This window comes from Anopheles merus, chromosome 3R (genome assembly GCF_017562075.2).
Source record: "Anopheles merus strain MAF chromosome 3R, AmerM5.1, whole genome shotgun sequence".
Taxonomy (NCBI): domain Eukaryota; kingdom Metazoa; phylum Arthropoda; class Insecta; order Diptera; family Culicidae; genus Anopheles; species Anopheles merus.
The window spans coordinates 37,493,937-37,510,403 of record NC_054084.1 but is presented as its reverse complement, the minus strand read 5'-3'; the positions used below and the strand labels follow the sequence as shown (position 1 = coordinate 37,510,403).

Below are 16,467 nucleotides of genomic sequence, written 5' to 3'. Positions count from 1 at the left end.
GAACATCCTTTCGTGTGCTTGTGTTTGTTTCTTTCGCATTGCGCTGTGTTCGTTTCTTTCGTTCAGCGATCGCTCACCCACACTACGCATTTTTTGTAATCTAAAGCAAAACAAAAAAAACACGCGCAGATCTTTTTTTATCACTTTATTGAAACATTTACATAACTTTACACGATTTCACACATTTACGTACACAATATTAAACTAAAATAAAATAGATCGCTCCATCGATGCAAACGATGAAGTGGCCGAACATCTGCGTAGATCCTTTTATACACGTTGATTGCTGTAAAAAAGGTACGATATGAAGCTGCCCAAATAGCCAGCTCGTACATTATAGCTGATTTGGGCTGTTTAACGAAAAATCGTTCCGATGTCGTACTTTGTGGCTGATTAAGAGATAGACGATACTTTCCGGAACTATGGAGCTTTTAACAGGCACATGGTACTCTTTGGAACTTTGCGGCTGATTAGCACTATGTGTAGGGTTCATGATAGAACCTTAAGGGCGGTGGCAACGCTTTTTCGCATGCGATTTTATCGGACGGCCTGTCAAATTTTTGTATGGGATTTGACAGATAACGTCGGACGATGAAATCGCACGTCCGACGTTATCTGTCAAATCCCATATAAATCTCGTCCGATAAAATCGCATCCGATCAGCGTTGCCACGGGCCTTAATCCGCCCCCGGATAATCGACGTTCTACTGTAAATCGGTATTTCTGGTCACTCTGACTGTCACTCGGCTTGAATCAAAGCACAACTACGCGCTCATTTGCAACTGAATTTTTGTTCCGCTAACGCACGAACATTTTCTGCGTGTATTTTGTCACACAGTAGGCAACGGCACTGTGCTCTAAATCGTCTAATTTCGCTCCACGGAGATACGACTCCATCGCACCAGCATCCCGATCTGCGACGCCATTGTCTTCGGTTGATAGCATCACAAAATGGCATCTGCACGAGCGTTCGGAATTCTTAACAACCAAAACCAAGCCAACGGAAATCATCACTTTGTCGGAAGTAAGTGACCCATTCTTGTTGTTAATGTTGCGTTATTCTCTAAAAGACATTTTTTCGGTCTCATTCCTCAGAGAACATCAGCTCACTGAAAGGAAGCGATTCACGGTCCTCGTCCGCTTTCGCACTGAAAGATTTAACCAACAACAAGGGACAGCAGCGCACCGTTATACACCAAGATGGCAAAGGCAAAGGCAACTTCGGCTCACAGAGCAAGCAGCTTAAAGCAAGTGCGAACAGCATTATGCACAAGATTGGACTGACCAACGAGAAAGTTGCCCCTGCCCGCAAACCATCCAACAGTGCAGCTGCATTCGATACATTCTCGCCACAGTACGCTGAGTATGGCTGGGAGCAGTCGAACTGTCTGCGGGATGATCTGCTGGAGCAGATGATTGATTTCACCGGCGTGTCGTGTGCGATCAAGCGCAAACCTTTACCCCCGATCACGCCCGATCCGCTCGATCTGCCGGATCTGGATGATGTGTCGTGGAACGAGGACAACTTCCGGCCACTGAACGATCAGCGCTTTTCGTCCGTAAAACCGTTAGATCTGCCTGCCGACGATTTTCCGCTGGTCGACATCCAGGATTTGGAGTTTATGTTTTAGGAGGTAAATTCGTGGTTGTGTAGATTTACAATCCTTGTAATTGGTAGGCATTTAATTGTGACATTTTTTGTGTACAAATATTTAATCGGTGTAAAAAAGTAACGATTGATCGCACTAACTTGATGAAGCGTGAACTTGATTTCTCCTTCTAAATATGATCTGATGTAAATAAAGCCCAAACGTACTGACCAAAGCCAATCGAAACTCGTCTCCTTGCTCGTGTTTCGGATGAAAGAAGATACACGACGCGCTTTTTGGCGTTATATAGCGAACACACACGATTGCGCCCATGAGGTGAGAACGTTTATTGTAGAATATATATATTTTGCTTAAATATTTGTCTTTACGTCACGAGATCGTTGGCAACCGAGTCAAAACTGACCGCCACACCAGGTCTGTCTTACAGCAGTGCGTCCTTCTTCTCCCGTAATTTGCGCTGAAATTGCTTAATATACTTATACTCCTCGCACCGATCGCAGATGATGGTCCCGTTCGAGATCAGCTCGTGGACGGTCTTGTCGTGGCAAACGATGTGCACCAGCTTCAGATTGCTGAGCGTAAACAGCTCCAGGAAGTACGTTATCACAGACAAGTTTTTGCCCTTGCGCCGGTGCAGCTTGCACATCGGTGTGCCTCCGCCGCCGCCATCCGCGCTCGACACCATCCGCTCCACGTTGTCCAGTATGGACGGCAGCACGCTCCGGCTAATCTCGACCTGATGGTCCAGATTCCACACCTGAAACAGGATCAAGTTTTCCCGGCTCGCGTACGGATTGATGCGATGGCTAGCGTACCGGCACCGCTCGTCCTTCCACACGCCCATGCACCGAAAGTCGCCCCGCTCGCTGCACAACGCCACATTGTACGGCTCGATGCGGCAGTCCCGGCCGAGCGAACTTTGCACCAACAGTTTCAACCGCTTCGGTGGAATCCGCTGCGCGTCCGGTTCGTCCCCGCCGTCCTCGGTGTCCGGCTTCAGCTCCATCCGGCGCTGGCAGCTGCGGTCAAACATGCAGCTAAAGTAATCGAATCCCACCAGCAGCTGGCGGAACAGTTCCAGCATCTCATCGATTAGCTCACGAGCCATCGGGCTGCCCCGGTACATCGCGCACTTCGTCAGCTCGTCCTTGGTTTTGTAAAAATAGCCACGAATTCGATCCTGGCCGCGCCGCTTCATCACTTCCTCCTTTGTCTTTACCGCGCGATCGTCAATTCCTGGGAAGAAAGGGGGGCAGGGGGGGGGGGGGGGAAGACACCATCAATTCAACCGCGGCTCTCGGTACACGTCACAGCAGCGGCTTTCGTCTTACCTACAAACCATTCGGCGTGCTCTTCCCGAGCACTGCGCTGAATCAAATCATCCCGACCACGCTGGGCGTTGAAGAGGATTTTCGAAATCTCCGGCTGATTGTTGCTGACAAACTGTTGGGCCAGCTCGCCCGCATGCAGCAGGTCCGTGTGGGCCGTCTTGATGGCGTTGTACATTAGCTCGAAATCTAATAAATCCCTCCCATGCGGATTGATACCAAAAAAAAAGGAATACCAAATTATTGACGTCCCTCTTCTGTTCTGTGGACATTGAATGAAATGCTTCGGTTCGTACCGGTTTGCACGACCGTATCCTTGCCAGCCACCACGAACAGAATCTGAGCGGGCAGCGTTCGAAAGTAATCCTCATCGGTCACTTCCACACCGTCCTGGGCAAGATACACACGACATTCTGGTATCTGTAAAGAAAAAAGCATACATATTAACAAGATAATATTAATTCATTCATATACTCGTAGAAGAATTATCAGTTTATCCCACACACCAGACCTACTTTCTCCAATGTGACCTTGACACATTTCCTATTTACGTACCACACACGCACACCGACCGCTGCTCCAAGCCCCCCTGATCAAGGACATTTCCCATTTTTGGAATTGCCTATAAAAAGCCTTTGACCTTTCCGCTTTGATGCATTCAATGCAACGGGACAGCGCATCTAGGGGACGCCAAAATAGGCGACGCCAAGCTTCCAAACAGGTCAATGCCACCAACCCGGGGATAGGGTTGCCAGGTTATTTACCTTGAATTTTTCCGACGCCTTCGCCCGGAGCATGCGAAGTGAGTCGGCGGCCACGCCGTACTTGCGGCTCCGCTCGACATCCGTCACCTTGTAGCCCTGCAGTGGTCCACCGCTGGCCGCCGGTTTGTCCTTGCCCGCGAACAGGTTAAACATTTCCTCCTACTGGGGATGCGGGTGGTGGTGTGCTTGCCCGCTACAAAACTACCTGAAACCGCACCAATTGCCTTGAAACCTGAGGCACCGCGAGCGAGCTTGTATGTTGGCCGGAGGATGATAGCACGTTTACGAAATGGTTCGTTCGACTAGCTGGTTCGCACTGTTCGGCGGTGAAGCAACGTTTGCATTCGCGGGATGCAGTTGCAGTGATGATAATGACCTTTCGCCTCACGGTACGCACCGCTTTTCCATACGTGGGCCGAGGACGACGACGACGACGACGACGACGAGAACGACGAACATCTTGTTTTTGCTGTTCTTGTTTACACGACTCTTTGTTTGGCAACAAATGCGATTGCGCAAATATCGGCGGCCGTGTCGGATCGGCTCGGCAATAAATGACAGTTTGACGTTTGACAATTTGACAGAAGAGATTGAAAAGGGGAGCATGGGGAATGTTTTTCTTTCTCTTTGAATTAACCGTTGTCTCAATGGCCAAATTTACACCTTCATCTCTACGATCGGTATGCTCGGGTATTCCATACATTTTGTATGAGAAGTTATTCCTTTTCGAACTAAAACTTCAATAACTTTTGCTGTATTGAACATTGAAATTTAAATTGATCTTATTTAAATTAAATCTTATTTTAGTGAAGAAATAGGATTTTTTAAATCGTATTTTTTGTAAGTACAACTTCATAAATATAGAACTACATAAATAATACTAATTCTGCTACACTTTTCTCTGTTGATGATATATTTTATAATTGAAATATGGTTAGAAGAGAGCACATTTGAGGAAAAAGTAGAACATAAGGCATATTTAAATAATATACAAAACATTTTATGCGTTTGAAATTTTTTATTAAATAAATTAAATTTAAACGAAATGTTTGAATAGAACATTTTCTGCTTTTCTATTCATATTCAATCAAAACAATCAGAACCATCCATGAAGTACGTAATTACTAGTGCATTTTATAAGGTGCAGCATTGAAGGTTGCCCATGAAAATATTGTTTGTCATGTATTAAAAAATACTAAAATAATGGACAGTGAAACTTTAAAATTCCCATTTCTTCAACAAAGTAAATGAGACTAATGCCTGTATCTCGTAACCAAATTTGAAATTTTAATCTTCATTACATCAAAAGTCATTAAAGTTTTCAAATTAAAAGCTATCACTTCACATACAAATTGTATGGGGCACCTGGGTATGTCGATCGTAGGGAAAAGAAATATCAAAAGATTTTTTATTATTTTTTTTTAAATAAGTTCAACATGTTCTCACAATACATTCCAAAAGATACGTGAAAAAATTAAGCAACTATCATTTTTCAGTAAAAAGTTATGTCAGTTTTCCTTGTCATAAAATTAAGGTCTTGTCGAGACGACTTAAGTTAATGGAATTTACAACGATCAGTCAACTTGCCCCTTTTCGCACAGTCACGATACAGTGAATGAAAAACTGCTAAACTGTTCGTATGTATTCAAAACTTGAGCAAAGAGCGCCACTTGGTTTTATTATTCAATCGTTTGTTTAATTCACAGAATAAATTAAAAAGCATGGCAGTTACGGTAATCAAACATTAACTAAACCTACATTTGTGTGACTCACACACTACGAGCACGATTTTACGATATGTGCGTACTTGTGTTTCGTTTCGCAGTTTCCCAAAACATATCCTTTACATCGAAGCTATTGGTTAAGCCGGTGATGTTAGGGGTGTGTGATTTAGCAAGCAAACCATAAAGGCGTACAGCAGCGGAAGGTGGATGCTGTGCGCGCTACATTAAGCTTTGGATCATTGTTTAAGGACACTTTTTTATAAATTTCCATCTGCCAACATGTTTTGTTTGTATGTGTGTGTGTGTGAAAGACTTAGCCTAAAGGTAAACTAAACTCACACGCTCTCGATAATGTGCGATCAACTGCAAACGGCATCGTCCTACGCAAATATGTTATGAACACACTCCTGCGTCTTAACCTAAAATACACACTCTCCTCCGAATGTATCTCGCTGTCTTTGCGTCTGTGTTAGCAGGCCTGCTGGGCAATCGCTTTCGACTGTGGTTTCTGTATCGGCAGGAACAGTTTGAATTCCGCTGGCAGCTCATCCTCCGAGTACAGCCGGTCGGAGAAGTACACGCGGCGTATTCGGCAGTTGGCGTGTATCTGCACGCGCAACGTTTCCACGTAGTTGGTACCGTAGGCGCGGCGGGTAAAATCAGACAGATTGAACTGGATCTGATTCCAGCCCTCGTCCAACCGCATCGGCATGGTGCAGATGAAGGGTTTAACGCGCGTCGTCGACTGATAGTTGCTGGCACGAAACCGGCGGCGAACGTTTTTATCGTCCAATACCTGAAATGGAGAACGGAAATGAAGAGCAAAAGGATGTCAAAAGAAATACAGACTTTTTTCAATTTGGCACACTGAACCAAACTAAAGCGCCACAAGAAAGCGAGATTAATTAATTCGTTTAGTGAAAGTACAGTGCAACCAATACAGGTAAGTGTTAGCTGTGTCTGGCGGAGGCAGTGACCTACCAACTTTACTAGCAAATCAAAGTTAGCATAGCAGAACCGCCCCACTGTCGCCTGCCAATATACCGCAACAGACAGAAAGGGGGCAATGTTTGTCTTGAACCTGATTTGTTCATCCGATAACCCCGGGCAACGTTAAACAAACTTCAAATATTGCGGTCGACACTGGCATTATTTGGTGAAATTTGTTTGATTGAATTAAAAGTTGCTTTCAAGCCATTAAAACAGTTATGAGAAGAAATACATGAAAAAGCAAACCATTAAAATGAGCATATGGTAGCGAAAATGAAACAAAGCCTACCCTTTAGCTTTGCCCATGCATCAAGCAACATGCATTCGCACCTCCACGCCCCATTGATTGGTTTGTTATGACAACGGTCATGACACTTTCCACAGTGCTTCCGCATGGATTTTAATGTCGCTTCCGTTGTTATGTTAAAATCATTGAACTTTCACATGCCTAGGGTGTGGGAGGTTCAACGGCAATCGAAGGGAAATATGCCATTCCTGCAGGAATAGCTACGTGTGCTTTAAATGCAATGAAGCGACGTTATTTTACATAAAATGCCGGACAACTGCCCCGATAATGCTACCGGTACATGGATGCCGGCTTTCCACTTACCTGCACCTCGAACGTGAAGTACTTCTTTAGATTCTTTATTATCATCACCAGGAAGGGAAGCTTGATGCCGAGCGTCTTTTTCGGATCGGCCGGACAGGTGATGTACGTGGTGCTCACGTTGGTGCCGATGATTTCCAGCACCAGCGACTGTATGTCCTGGTCCGTGATGCGCTTGATGTGTCCATTGCGAACCTTTTTATCCCAAATTTGGAGCGGCTTGCTGCCTATGCTGTACAGTATCGAGAGGAAACCGGACTGAAAAGTGTTTTTGAACATTTTTCAAACCGTCAGCACGAGAAAGGGCACGAAAATTTGGCAAAACTTTGCTGAGCACGGCACAAAGCGCGGCGGGCGTCAGAGCAGCGAGCGAGTTGTTTTATTTTTCCTTCCCGTTTCGCGTGTCTGTCAAGTTTGTTTACGACCACCGGGGCACGCTCGCCGAGTTGACAGCTGCGAACGTGCTCCACAGCGGGGAGTGAAAAGGAAGGGATGCTTTTATAGCATACGCCGTTGGTGATTTGAAAATTGAAAATGTAAATTCAAGGAAATATGTAGTAAAATGGATATTATTGGCATGCGTATGCATTACTATGAGACCAGTTGAAAGCTGGCATGCTATTAAAAGACAGTGTAAAAAAAACAATACATTTCATTGCATTTAGGCCGGTGGCAGCTCCATCGAATGCGAGTCATGACTGTCATTTATCGACTATAACGGAGTATATGTCTCTATCTTTCTCTCTCTTTTATTTTCTTTTTGTTTTTTTTTGTTCGTTGGATTAGACAGATAACGTCGGACGACGAATCGCAACAATTTTGACAGCACGTCTGATTAAATCGATTGCGAAAAAGCACTGCCTTGGGCCGAAAATTATGATAGTTGGGAATCGCTATAAAATTATGGATTATACTTCGATTGTTCAGCTACTCATTAATAGATGACACTGCTAGTGAAGATAAAGACATCTGCTTGTGAACTAGAGAACTATTCCAACTAATGCGTCTCCAGATTTCGATGCTGATGTCGTTGTCCGAAGTAACGACCGTCCCAAGATAGCAGAATCTCCTCTACCACCTTGAGGATGGTCCTATCAGCGGCTCAAATATCGGGAAGCAGGTATTTAGTTTTCACCGTATTGATTCGCAATCAATTTTAAGAAGCCAGTAGGCTTGCTGCTTCGCGTTTGAGTCGGATGTACGCCTCACACACCATCACTATTGCCTAATCGATGATGTCGATGTCATCCGCGATGCCCAGAAATTGGAGAGACCGGTAGAAGATGATACTACGGATGTCATTGTCTAGACCCATGCTTTGCACGGCACCTTCCGAAGCGATGTTGAAGAGCAGACAGGACAGTCAGACAGAGCTTGTCTCAGACCCCTGTGAGATTCGAACGATTCTAAAATCAAGTAAGATACTCTCACCTTGCACTGCACCCAGTTTATGGTGGCCTCCATAAGCCAGAAAAGTGGTTCCGCTGCATGATGTTTCATAGTTCCTTTCGATCTTTGGTGTCGTAACTCTAGCACTTTCCTCCACTGCTGTAAGGAGTACACTGAAAACAACAGTCTATAAACTCATAGAACCTAAAACACCTAACCTAAAACCAAAATCAAACCCAATCTGGTCCTGACACCACTTCAATACCTTTTCTGGTTCAAGAGCTTCACATGTCCTTATACCGGTCCGTCAGCAGGTTACTGAACCTATGCCTGTCCAAGAACCAATACTGAACCCAAATCGGTTCAGGAAATGATACTGGTCATACAGATCTAGGAACTGATCATGAACCCATACCGATACTGGAGCCTATCTTCAACCCATACCGTTCCTGGAACCTATCATGAACCCATACCGTTGCCAAAACCTATCATGAACCCATTATGGTCCTGGAACCTATCATGAACCCATATGGGTCCTGCAACCAATCATAAACCTATACCGGTGCTCGAACCTATCATGAACCCATACCGGCCTTGGAATCAATCATGCACCCATCCTGGCCCTGGAACCTATGATGAACCCATATCCCAAATAGCCAGCTCGTACATTATAGCTGATCTGAGGCCGTTTAACAAAAAATCGTGCCGATATCGTTCTTTGTGGCTGAATAAGAGATAGACGGTACTTTGCGGAACTATGGGGCTTTTTAACAAGCACTTGGTACTCTCTGGAACCTTGCAGCCGGTTAGCCTGGCGTGTATGGTTCACGATAAAACTTGAAGGCTTGTTAAAAAGGCGTACCGAACTTGGTGTAGCTTCATAGCTTTTTAATGCATGAAATCGGTACAAGGTGGCTCTTCTCAAAGTGTCAAAGACTGACGCCGTCAATCATCTCATTGCTGCTGCACAAGTTAGATGAGTTAATTGAAGAAGAAATATTGAGTGAAGTGATCGTGAGCTTTTAGTAAACTATGTAAAATTATATGAAAATCAAGAGCTTTTAAAGTTTTAAAATAAATATGCACATAAAAACCTCACACATTGTGTTGTTCATTTAATTGAAAATAAATCGCAAAGAAAAATAATCCCCGACACCCTGGCATAAGGTAGCTGCTTATGCGCTACTTAGAAGGTCCACCTGGAACTTTGATGCTGTTTATCTACTGCAAAAGGCGAATTCAAGCCGCCATGCCAAAATTGGCTGCTTAAGCAAATTTGGCTATTTGAGATTGGTCCTGGAACCGATCATGAACCCATATCGGCCCTGGTATTTATCATGAGCCCATATTGGTCTTGTAACTGATCATTAACGCACACCGGTCTTGGCACCTATCATGAACCCACATCGGTCATGGAGCTGAAAGTAAACCGATAACGAACTTGTAACTGATACTGAATACATACTGGTCCTGAAACCGATCATTAACCCATGCCATGCAGGAACTGTTTTAGGAACTGTACTTGATTCGGATTCAGAATGATACTTGGACCTGATCCAGGAACCGATACAATCTAAGTTCCAGTCGACATACAATACCCGGTAATAAATGTACTACGTAGAAACAGTGTAGAAATTGGCGTAGGAATTAGCGTAGGAATTAACGTATGAATTAGCGTAGGAATCAGCATAGGAATTAGCGTAGGAAATTTAGCTGAGTTTTTATACTGATTTGTCAACTAAATCTTATAACAAAGGGCGCAGAGTCTGCAGAGATTGTATGGGACAGGATTTGTTGGAGTTATTACTTAAAATTGTAGATAATTTTAATCAGACAATAACATAACTTGATATCTTCAGTACCTAAACCATGTTTTACAGACCTACTTACTTACTTATCCGTCACTACAGCCGCATTGCGGTCTTGGCCTGCCTCAGGAATGTCCAAAGCCGCTCACGTTCTCGCGCCTTCGTCTGCCAGCCCGTTATCCCGGCCTTAATGGCGGACGCCTCCACGCCATCTTGCCACCTCAATTTGGGCCTACTACGCCTCCTCTGTCCTTGTGGATGGCCCAAAAAGACTTTACGGGCTGGGTCGTCCGTTTCCATGCGTATAACATGGCCAGCCCACCGGAGCCTGGCGAGCTTTATACGCTGTACGACAGTGAGGTCGCCGTACATCTCGTATAGCTCGTCATTATAGCGGCTCCTCCATTGTCCTTCCACACATACGGGGCCAAGTATTCTTCTGAGCATCTTCCTCTCGAACGCGGCTAAGAGGGTTTCGTCAGATTTGGACAGTGTCCATGTCTCAGAGGCGTATGTGAGTACTGGTACTATATAGGTACTATATAGTCCCAGCTTCGTCCGTCGCGACAGGTTCTTTGAGGTGAGCTGCTTTTTCAGATTGTAGAATGACCAGTTGGCAGCCAGCATCTTTGCGCGCAATTCAGCTTCCATGTTATTGTTGTTGCTGACCTTTGACCACAGATAGGTGAATTCTGGGACGACTTCAAAAGTGCGTTCACCTATCTGCACGTCACGCCTACGTAGATTCTGATTATTTGTTGGTGGGCCCGCTGATGTTGCCACCATCAGTTTGGTCTTTGCCTCGTTTATCTGCAATCCGAGGCTCTCTGCCGCCTGCTCGATAATGGTTGCTTCAGGGCAATGGTTACTTAGATTGTTTGTTTACACAAACCGATTTGAAAACACATGGTATTGGATATAATGATTTTTTTAAATAATTTAAGTTGCAAATTAGCCACCTAATGATAACGTGTCCCATCTCATACTCCTTCCCATTATAAATCAAGATATTCAAGGCAATATTTAAAAAACATGTTTGAAAACTATGCAAAATAGCTTAATTGTGTAATGGTTGGTATTCCAATTCATTCAATCATTCATAAAGCCAACCATACTCATTATTGGTGCTTAAGCACCTCGATTACTACATACACCGTCGTCATCGGCAGATAAGTGTGGTACAGAATATCCTGTAAAACGGGTTGCTATACCCAGGACGTCGAACATGTACACTCCCTCAAATCTTCTTCTATTTGGCGTAACGTCCTACGCGGACATGCCGGCCTATATAGGCTTTTGAGACTTAATTCATTACCACGTAGCCGGATAGTCAATCCTTGCTACGGGGGCACGGTCCATGGGCTTGAACAATGACGGGCATGTTATTGAGTCGTTAGAGTTGATGACCACGTACCACGGGACCGCCCCAAATCTACTACTCCGCAATATTGGCTGAGTCAGGACAAGGAAAACGCATGACAATAAGAGGCGGATGTAGCCGAGAGACCCTAAGCGGCCATATGCTAAAAAGCCTTGCTGAAATTCGGAACAAGAAAGCGGCGGATGTTGATGGCTTGAAAGTTAAAATTGAATTTGTAAAGATTTGCTCGCGTGTGGGAAGAATTACTTATTTCAGGATGTCCTTCCGGAACAAAGCACTAAAGGGAGAGATGGTTCATTGCGCAACATGACTGCAACATACTGCGCGTTGCCTCACCCGTGCGCACTGTATTCAGCCGGATCAGCATCAACTGCAGAATGATCCACAATGAAACTATGCTTACTATAACGTGCCCAAGAGGGCTGAAAAGATTCTGACTGCATCTATCAAGAGTGATGGCTATATCTACCATGTGATGCTATCACCGTACTATGGTGTTGATTAAGAAAAACCACGTTATAATTAAGGACACGTCAAATTAGAAGCCAAATCTGAAAAATGTGGAGCGGGAAGAGTAAATAAAGTAGTTTACAAGTAAACGCAAATTTAGTTAATTGATCAAGAAAGGCTATAACAGTGTTGAACCATTATTTTCTATAACAGTATAGATCGGAATATTAGAACTACACATTTGGAATGGTTATATGAGGGGATATGTTCCCTGTTGAAATTTGATATTTGGCGCAACAATAACAATTGTCTCATACACAAATACCAATGCCATTCAATACTTCAAAACCAGTTTCAGGATAATAAAATAAAATTTTGACGGCGTTTTTGGAAACCTTTTTGAAATTTAAGACCGGTAAAATTTACATTGAGAATGTTCCAAGCATCTATTACTTATTACCTTACGTATGAAACATAACTCGAAAAAAAGAGTAGAAATGGTATTCGAACCATGTGCGATATCATATTTTTATAGTTCAATCTTACATTTATAGGCACCAAAAGCACAAAATGGATTGAAGCAAAAGTGAGCATTTCAAAAATCGTATGTTTTAAGTACGTAATTGGGATTGGATCTAAACATGTTGTATATGTATAAGCGGCACCCTAATTTTTTAATCCACTGCACATCAATACGTTATTCAATGAACACGTTGTTGAGGCTACTACTAAAAAATAATAATCAAAAAACTATACATTTGTGTCAACAGAGGCATGGAACAGTTTGAAAATTACAAAATTGCGTGACTTGGCTGAAAAGTAGCCTCTTCGATATTTAACGGTTCTGCAACGTACGGTAAGAACTGTCCAGGAAGTTACAAGGTTAACACATTTGTCACCACAAATGCATTAACGTATAAGAACAAATAGGAGTTATGGTTGTTGCAACGTGTAGAGTTTGAAAATAATTCGAAATTTGAGGACATCCGATAGATTTAACCGGGCCTTAACTAGTTTAGTATATATTTTTTCTTCACGAACCGCTACGTATACTGGTTATTTTTTGTACCTTTGTCATCCTAAAGCGTATTCTTTCTAAAAACTTTTTAGTGTACCGTTTGGATAGATGAGTGGTCTTCAACCTAAACCCAACAGCAATGGTCCACAAAAGCAAATCTTATTACAATACAAGTAGTACATTTTTTTGCACAATCAAGATTTAATTTTAAACGGGAAGGTATAGAATAAAATTTAAACATATTAGATCAAGAAGCTTTGAACAAAGTCTACAAAATATATGTACTTAATATATGTAAGCAGTGGAAGACATACATCGGAGAAAGTGGGGTTAAATGGTTAGGTGGGGCGAAATGGTCACCTGAATTATCGGAAAATTAACCCGTTTATAATATTACCGCGCGGCTACATGAGGTGAAATATACAGCGAAATGAACTATTTGACAGGTGAAATATCTGACAGCTTCAGCTAAAGGGTTCGGGGAGCCACAACATCCGCTTTCGAAATTCTACTAAAAATAATATCTTCTTAAGCGGAACATTCCTTAATTGGAAGAAATTATGAACTGTTGACTCAAAATTGACGAAGTACTCGATATTGAAGTTGTTTAACGGATTTAAATACGATTTTATGCACGTTATTTGTTTATATAGCACATCAGCTGGTTGTTGTGATGCTTTATCCGTCAAATATTTCGCCTGTCAAATAGTTCATTTTGCTGTATATTTCACCTCATATGACATCGCGGTTATTGAACAATATGAAAAACAACTGTTTTGTAAATAAATATTTATAAATATTTATAATTACAAAAGTTTCATTTGGGACTAAATGGTCGATATGTTTCGACATGAGCAAAAATATGAGGCTGTGGTGTAAGCAAAAAACGTTACAATATATTTGTTTCACACAAATAAAACTGTGTTGAATGTATACTCTATCGAGAAGATAAATTATTGACAACACGTGAATTATAAAACATATTTCAGCAATTTAGTTCATTTTTTTTACAAAACACTTTACTACAAAACTCAAATCTCTACCCTTACAATTCTACCTAGATGCAGGAGCGGCAAGAGCAAGAGATTTTCATGGCTGATGTAGATCTTTAATTTTCATGTTATGCATTTAGTATATTGGTTGTTAATACGTCTACTTCTAATTGATCATCATGAATAAGATGTTATAGCATCAATCTGGCCGGTCTGGTGGTACAGTCCTCGTACTCGTACGATTTTAAAACATGCCCGTCATGGGTTCAAGCCCCGAATGGACCGTGCTCCCATACGTAGGACTGACTATCCTGCTATGTGTAATCAATAAGTCACAGAAAGCCGAGATTCATCAAGATTCAGTAAAATGTATCTGTATTTGAAAACATATAACCATATAAACAAAATGACTTAAAATTTATTTTTCTGGATATTTAAAGTCACATTGTGATATCAGGATAATAAAAATAATAAATAAACGACAAGTAAGCGGAATTAAGCAACACTTTGAATCTAAATAGTCGTATTACTAATGAAACTGCTGAGCAATTAGCAAATAAATGGAAATGCATCCTTTTTGAGGCTGTATAACAAAATAATAGTTAGCAATATGGGCAATGCCGTTTCTTCTGAATAAAAATCAACAGTAGCTAAACATATTTTAAAAATGTTATAACTTCAACACTTTTTTATTATGTTTCCTTATTTTGAATCAATCCATCATTCGTAGTAAATTAGAGGTCATTTTACATTTTTTATTAATTTTTTGTTTGTTTATTTGGCGGAAGTTTCATTTCATACGGAAACGGCTCAAATTTCACCTTCAAAGTAACTAATTTAATTGTGATATTGGATAACAAAACAAACGGGAAGCTCTTTATTTGTCTTTTTTTGCGATACACCTGTGGAAAATTATTAATTAACTGTTTTTTTTATCAATCACTTTTGCTATCACTGTCAACCAAACACATCCAAAAGGCACGCAACAATCACGCCTTTACCCACCACACACGGACGAATTCTTGTCAGCACATAGAGTGTACTCCAACATGTGCCGGGTTTTCTCAAATCCACCAGAGCACCTGATGAAGTACAATAGACATGTGACAAAGCGATGATGCAGTGAGCGAGCAGCAGCACCTGCCCTTCGATACATTGTTGCATGGCCGGGTGAAGATGCGCCCGGAAAGTGCGCTCTCGCTGGACACAGGCGACACCGGGGGTTCATTGAACGTTCGTAGCTGAGTTGATTCCGGAACATAAGCACGCACATACACACATACACTGACGTCAACCGGAAATCGGCACATTAATAATTAATAGGTGGTCCTCACACCGCTTCTTTCCTTAGGGGGTTAGGGGCTTTGCGAATTTCCTTTCGCTTCTTATTGCAAAGAAGGAAATGGCACCGCAAAGGAGGAAGGTTTGTCATGGGCAGAACGAAAGAAACGTTGCAGTATTGCCGAATGATTCAACTGCGCCAATGTTCATGATGGATTTCATGATCGCAATGATGATGAGTTAGAATGGCCGATTGAGCCATCAAGCAAGCTGAACGATGAATCATACAGTGACGAATCGCTGTTGATCGTTTGCATGCTTTCGTCTAATGCCGAGGCCTCCCCCGCCACTTACACACACACAGACACACATATACTTCCTTCCTGTTTTGCTGGAACGGATAGAGAGAGAACACGAGAGAGATATGAGGGGAACATCGGCGCACTGTTTAACGAAAGGGCGGGCACGACAGCTTCACCACATCCGGTGATCCGGAAGCATGATGAAGCGATAGGGAAAGGAATGGGCGGTGCTCGGTGCCGATTACCGCTTCCCTCGCATGCAGATCGCGAGCTGTGGCCACGCCACGTTGAATCCAGCATGATCAGTGATAGGGGGGATTTATGTGGTTGGCGCTTGGCAGTGGAGTAGCTGGAGAAGAAAACCGTTCTGCCGTGGAATATTGCAATCAATGAATGCTGCTGGAAACATCCGCCCTGCCGCCGCTCTGGGGTGGCCTGAAATGCGCAAGAAGATGGAGAATTACTGTTATAAGGATTATGCATATCAAAAAGTAATATTTAAGGTTTACTTAAATTAAAAAAAAAAACAGACACGTGCGACAAACTCTATGCTGATGGCAAGATAATGATAAGATAATTTCCCGCAATTTCAGGGCTTAAAAGCGCAATAAACATTCAAGCGTGGAGGTGACACACAAAACAAAACAGAACCACAGTTTGGCACGTGAAACTAAACATGTACTGAATTATGATTGACACATTACACCTCATTCATCCCCCCCCCTCCTCGCTGCGATTTTTCAACCACCCACATTGTACGTTGCTCCAGTTGCTTTCAGGTTTTTTGTGTGCCTTTCTCCGCCTTTCCAGCGCACGATTGTGT

General features: G+C 42.7%; 3 protein-coding genes across 3 annotated transcripts; 1 reads left to right on the top strand and 2 right to left on the bottom strand.

The window, feature by feature from the left end:
- Positions 1-741: 741 nt before the first annotated feature.
- On the top strand, positions 742-1,749 carry LOC121596988. The gene is made up of 2 exons (XM_041922427.1): positions 742-1,024; positions 1,096-1,749. Exons 1-2 carry the CDS (start codon positions 952-954, stop codon positions 1,629-1,631), a joined length of 609 nt encoding a protein of 202 aa, XP_041778361.1. The 5' UTR covers positions 742-951; the 3' UTR covers positions 1,632-1,749.
- A 138-nt stretch (positions 1,750-1,887) lies between these two features.
- Positions 1,888-4,199, bottom strand: LOC121596987 (DNA fragmentation factor subunit beta). The gene is made up of 4 exons (XM_041922425.1): positions 3,703-4,199; positions 3,235-3,358; positions 2,942-3,127; positions 1,888-2,846 (listed from the first exon to the last, which is right to left on the bottom strand). The coding sequence occupies exons 1-4, from the start codon at positions 3,853-3,855 to the stop codon at positions 2,032-2,034; spliced, it is 1,278 nt and encodes a 425-aa protein (XP_041778359.1). The 5' UTR covers positions 3,856-4,199; the 3' UTR covers positions 1,888-2,031.
- Positions 4,200-5,342: 1,143 nt separating this feature from the next.
- Positions 5,343-7,427, bottom strand: LOC121596989 (cilia- and flagella-associated protein 20). Its single transcript, XM_041922428.1, has 2 exons — positions 7,027-7,427; positions 5,343-6,222 (listed from the first exon to the last, which is right to left on the bottom strand). The coding sequence occupies exons 1-2, from the start codon at positions 7,300-7,302 to the stop codon at positions 5,896-5,898; spliced, it is 603 nt and encodes a 200-aa protein (XP_041778362.1). The 5' UTR covers positions 7,303-7,427; the 3' UTR covers positions 5,343-5,895.
- Positions 7,428-16,467: the final 9,040 nt, after the last annotated feature.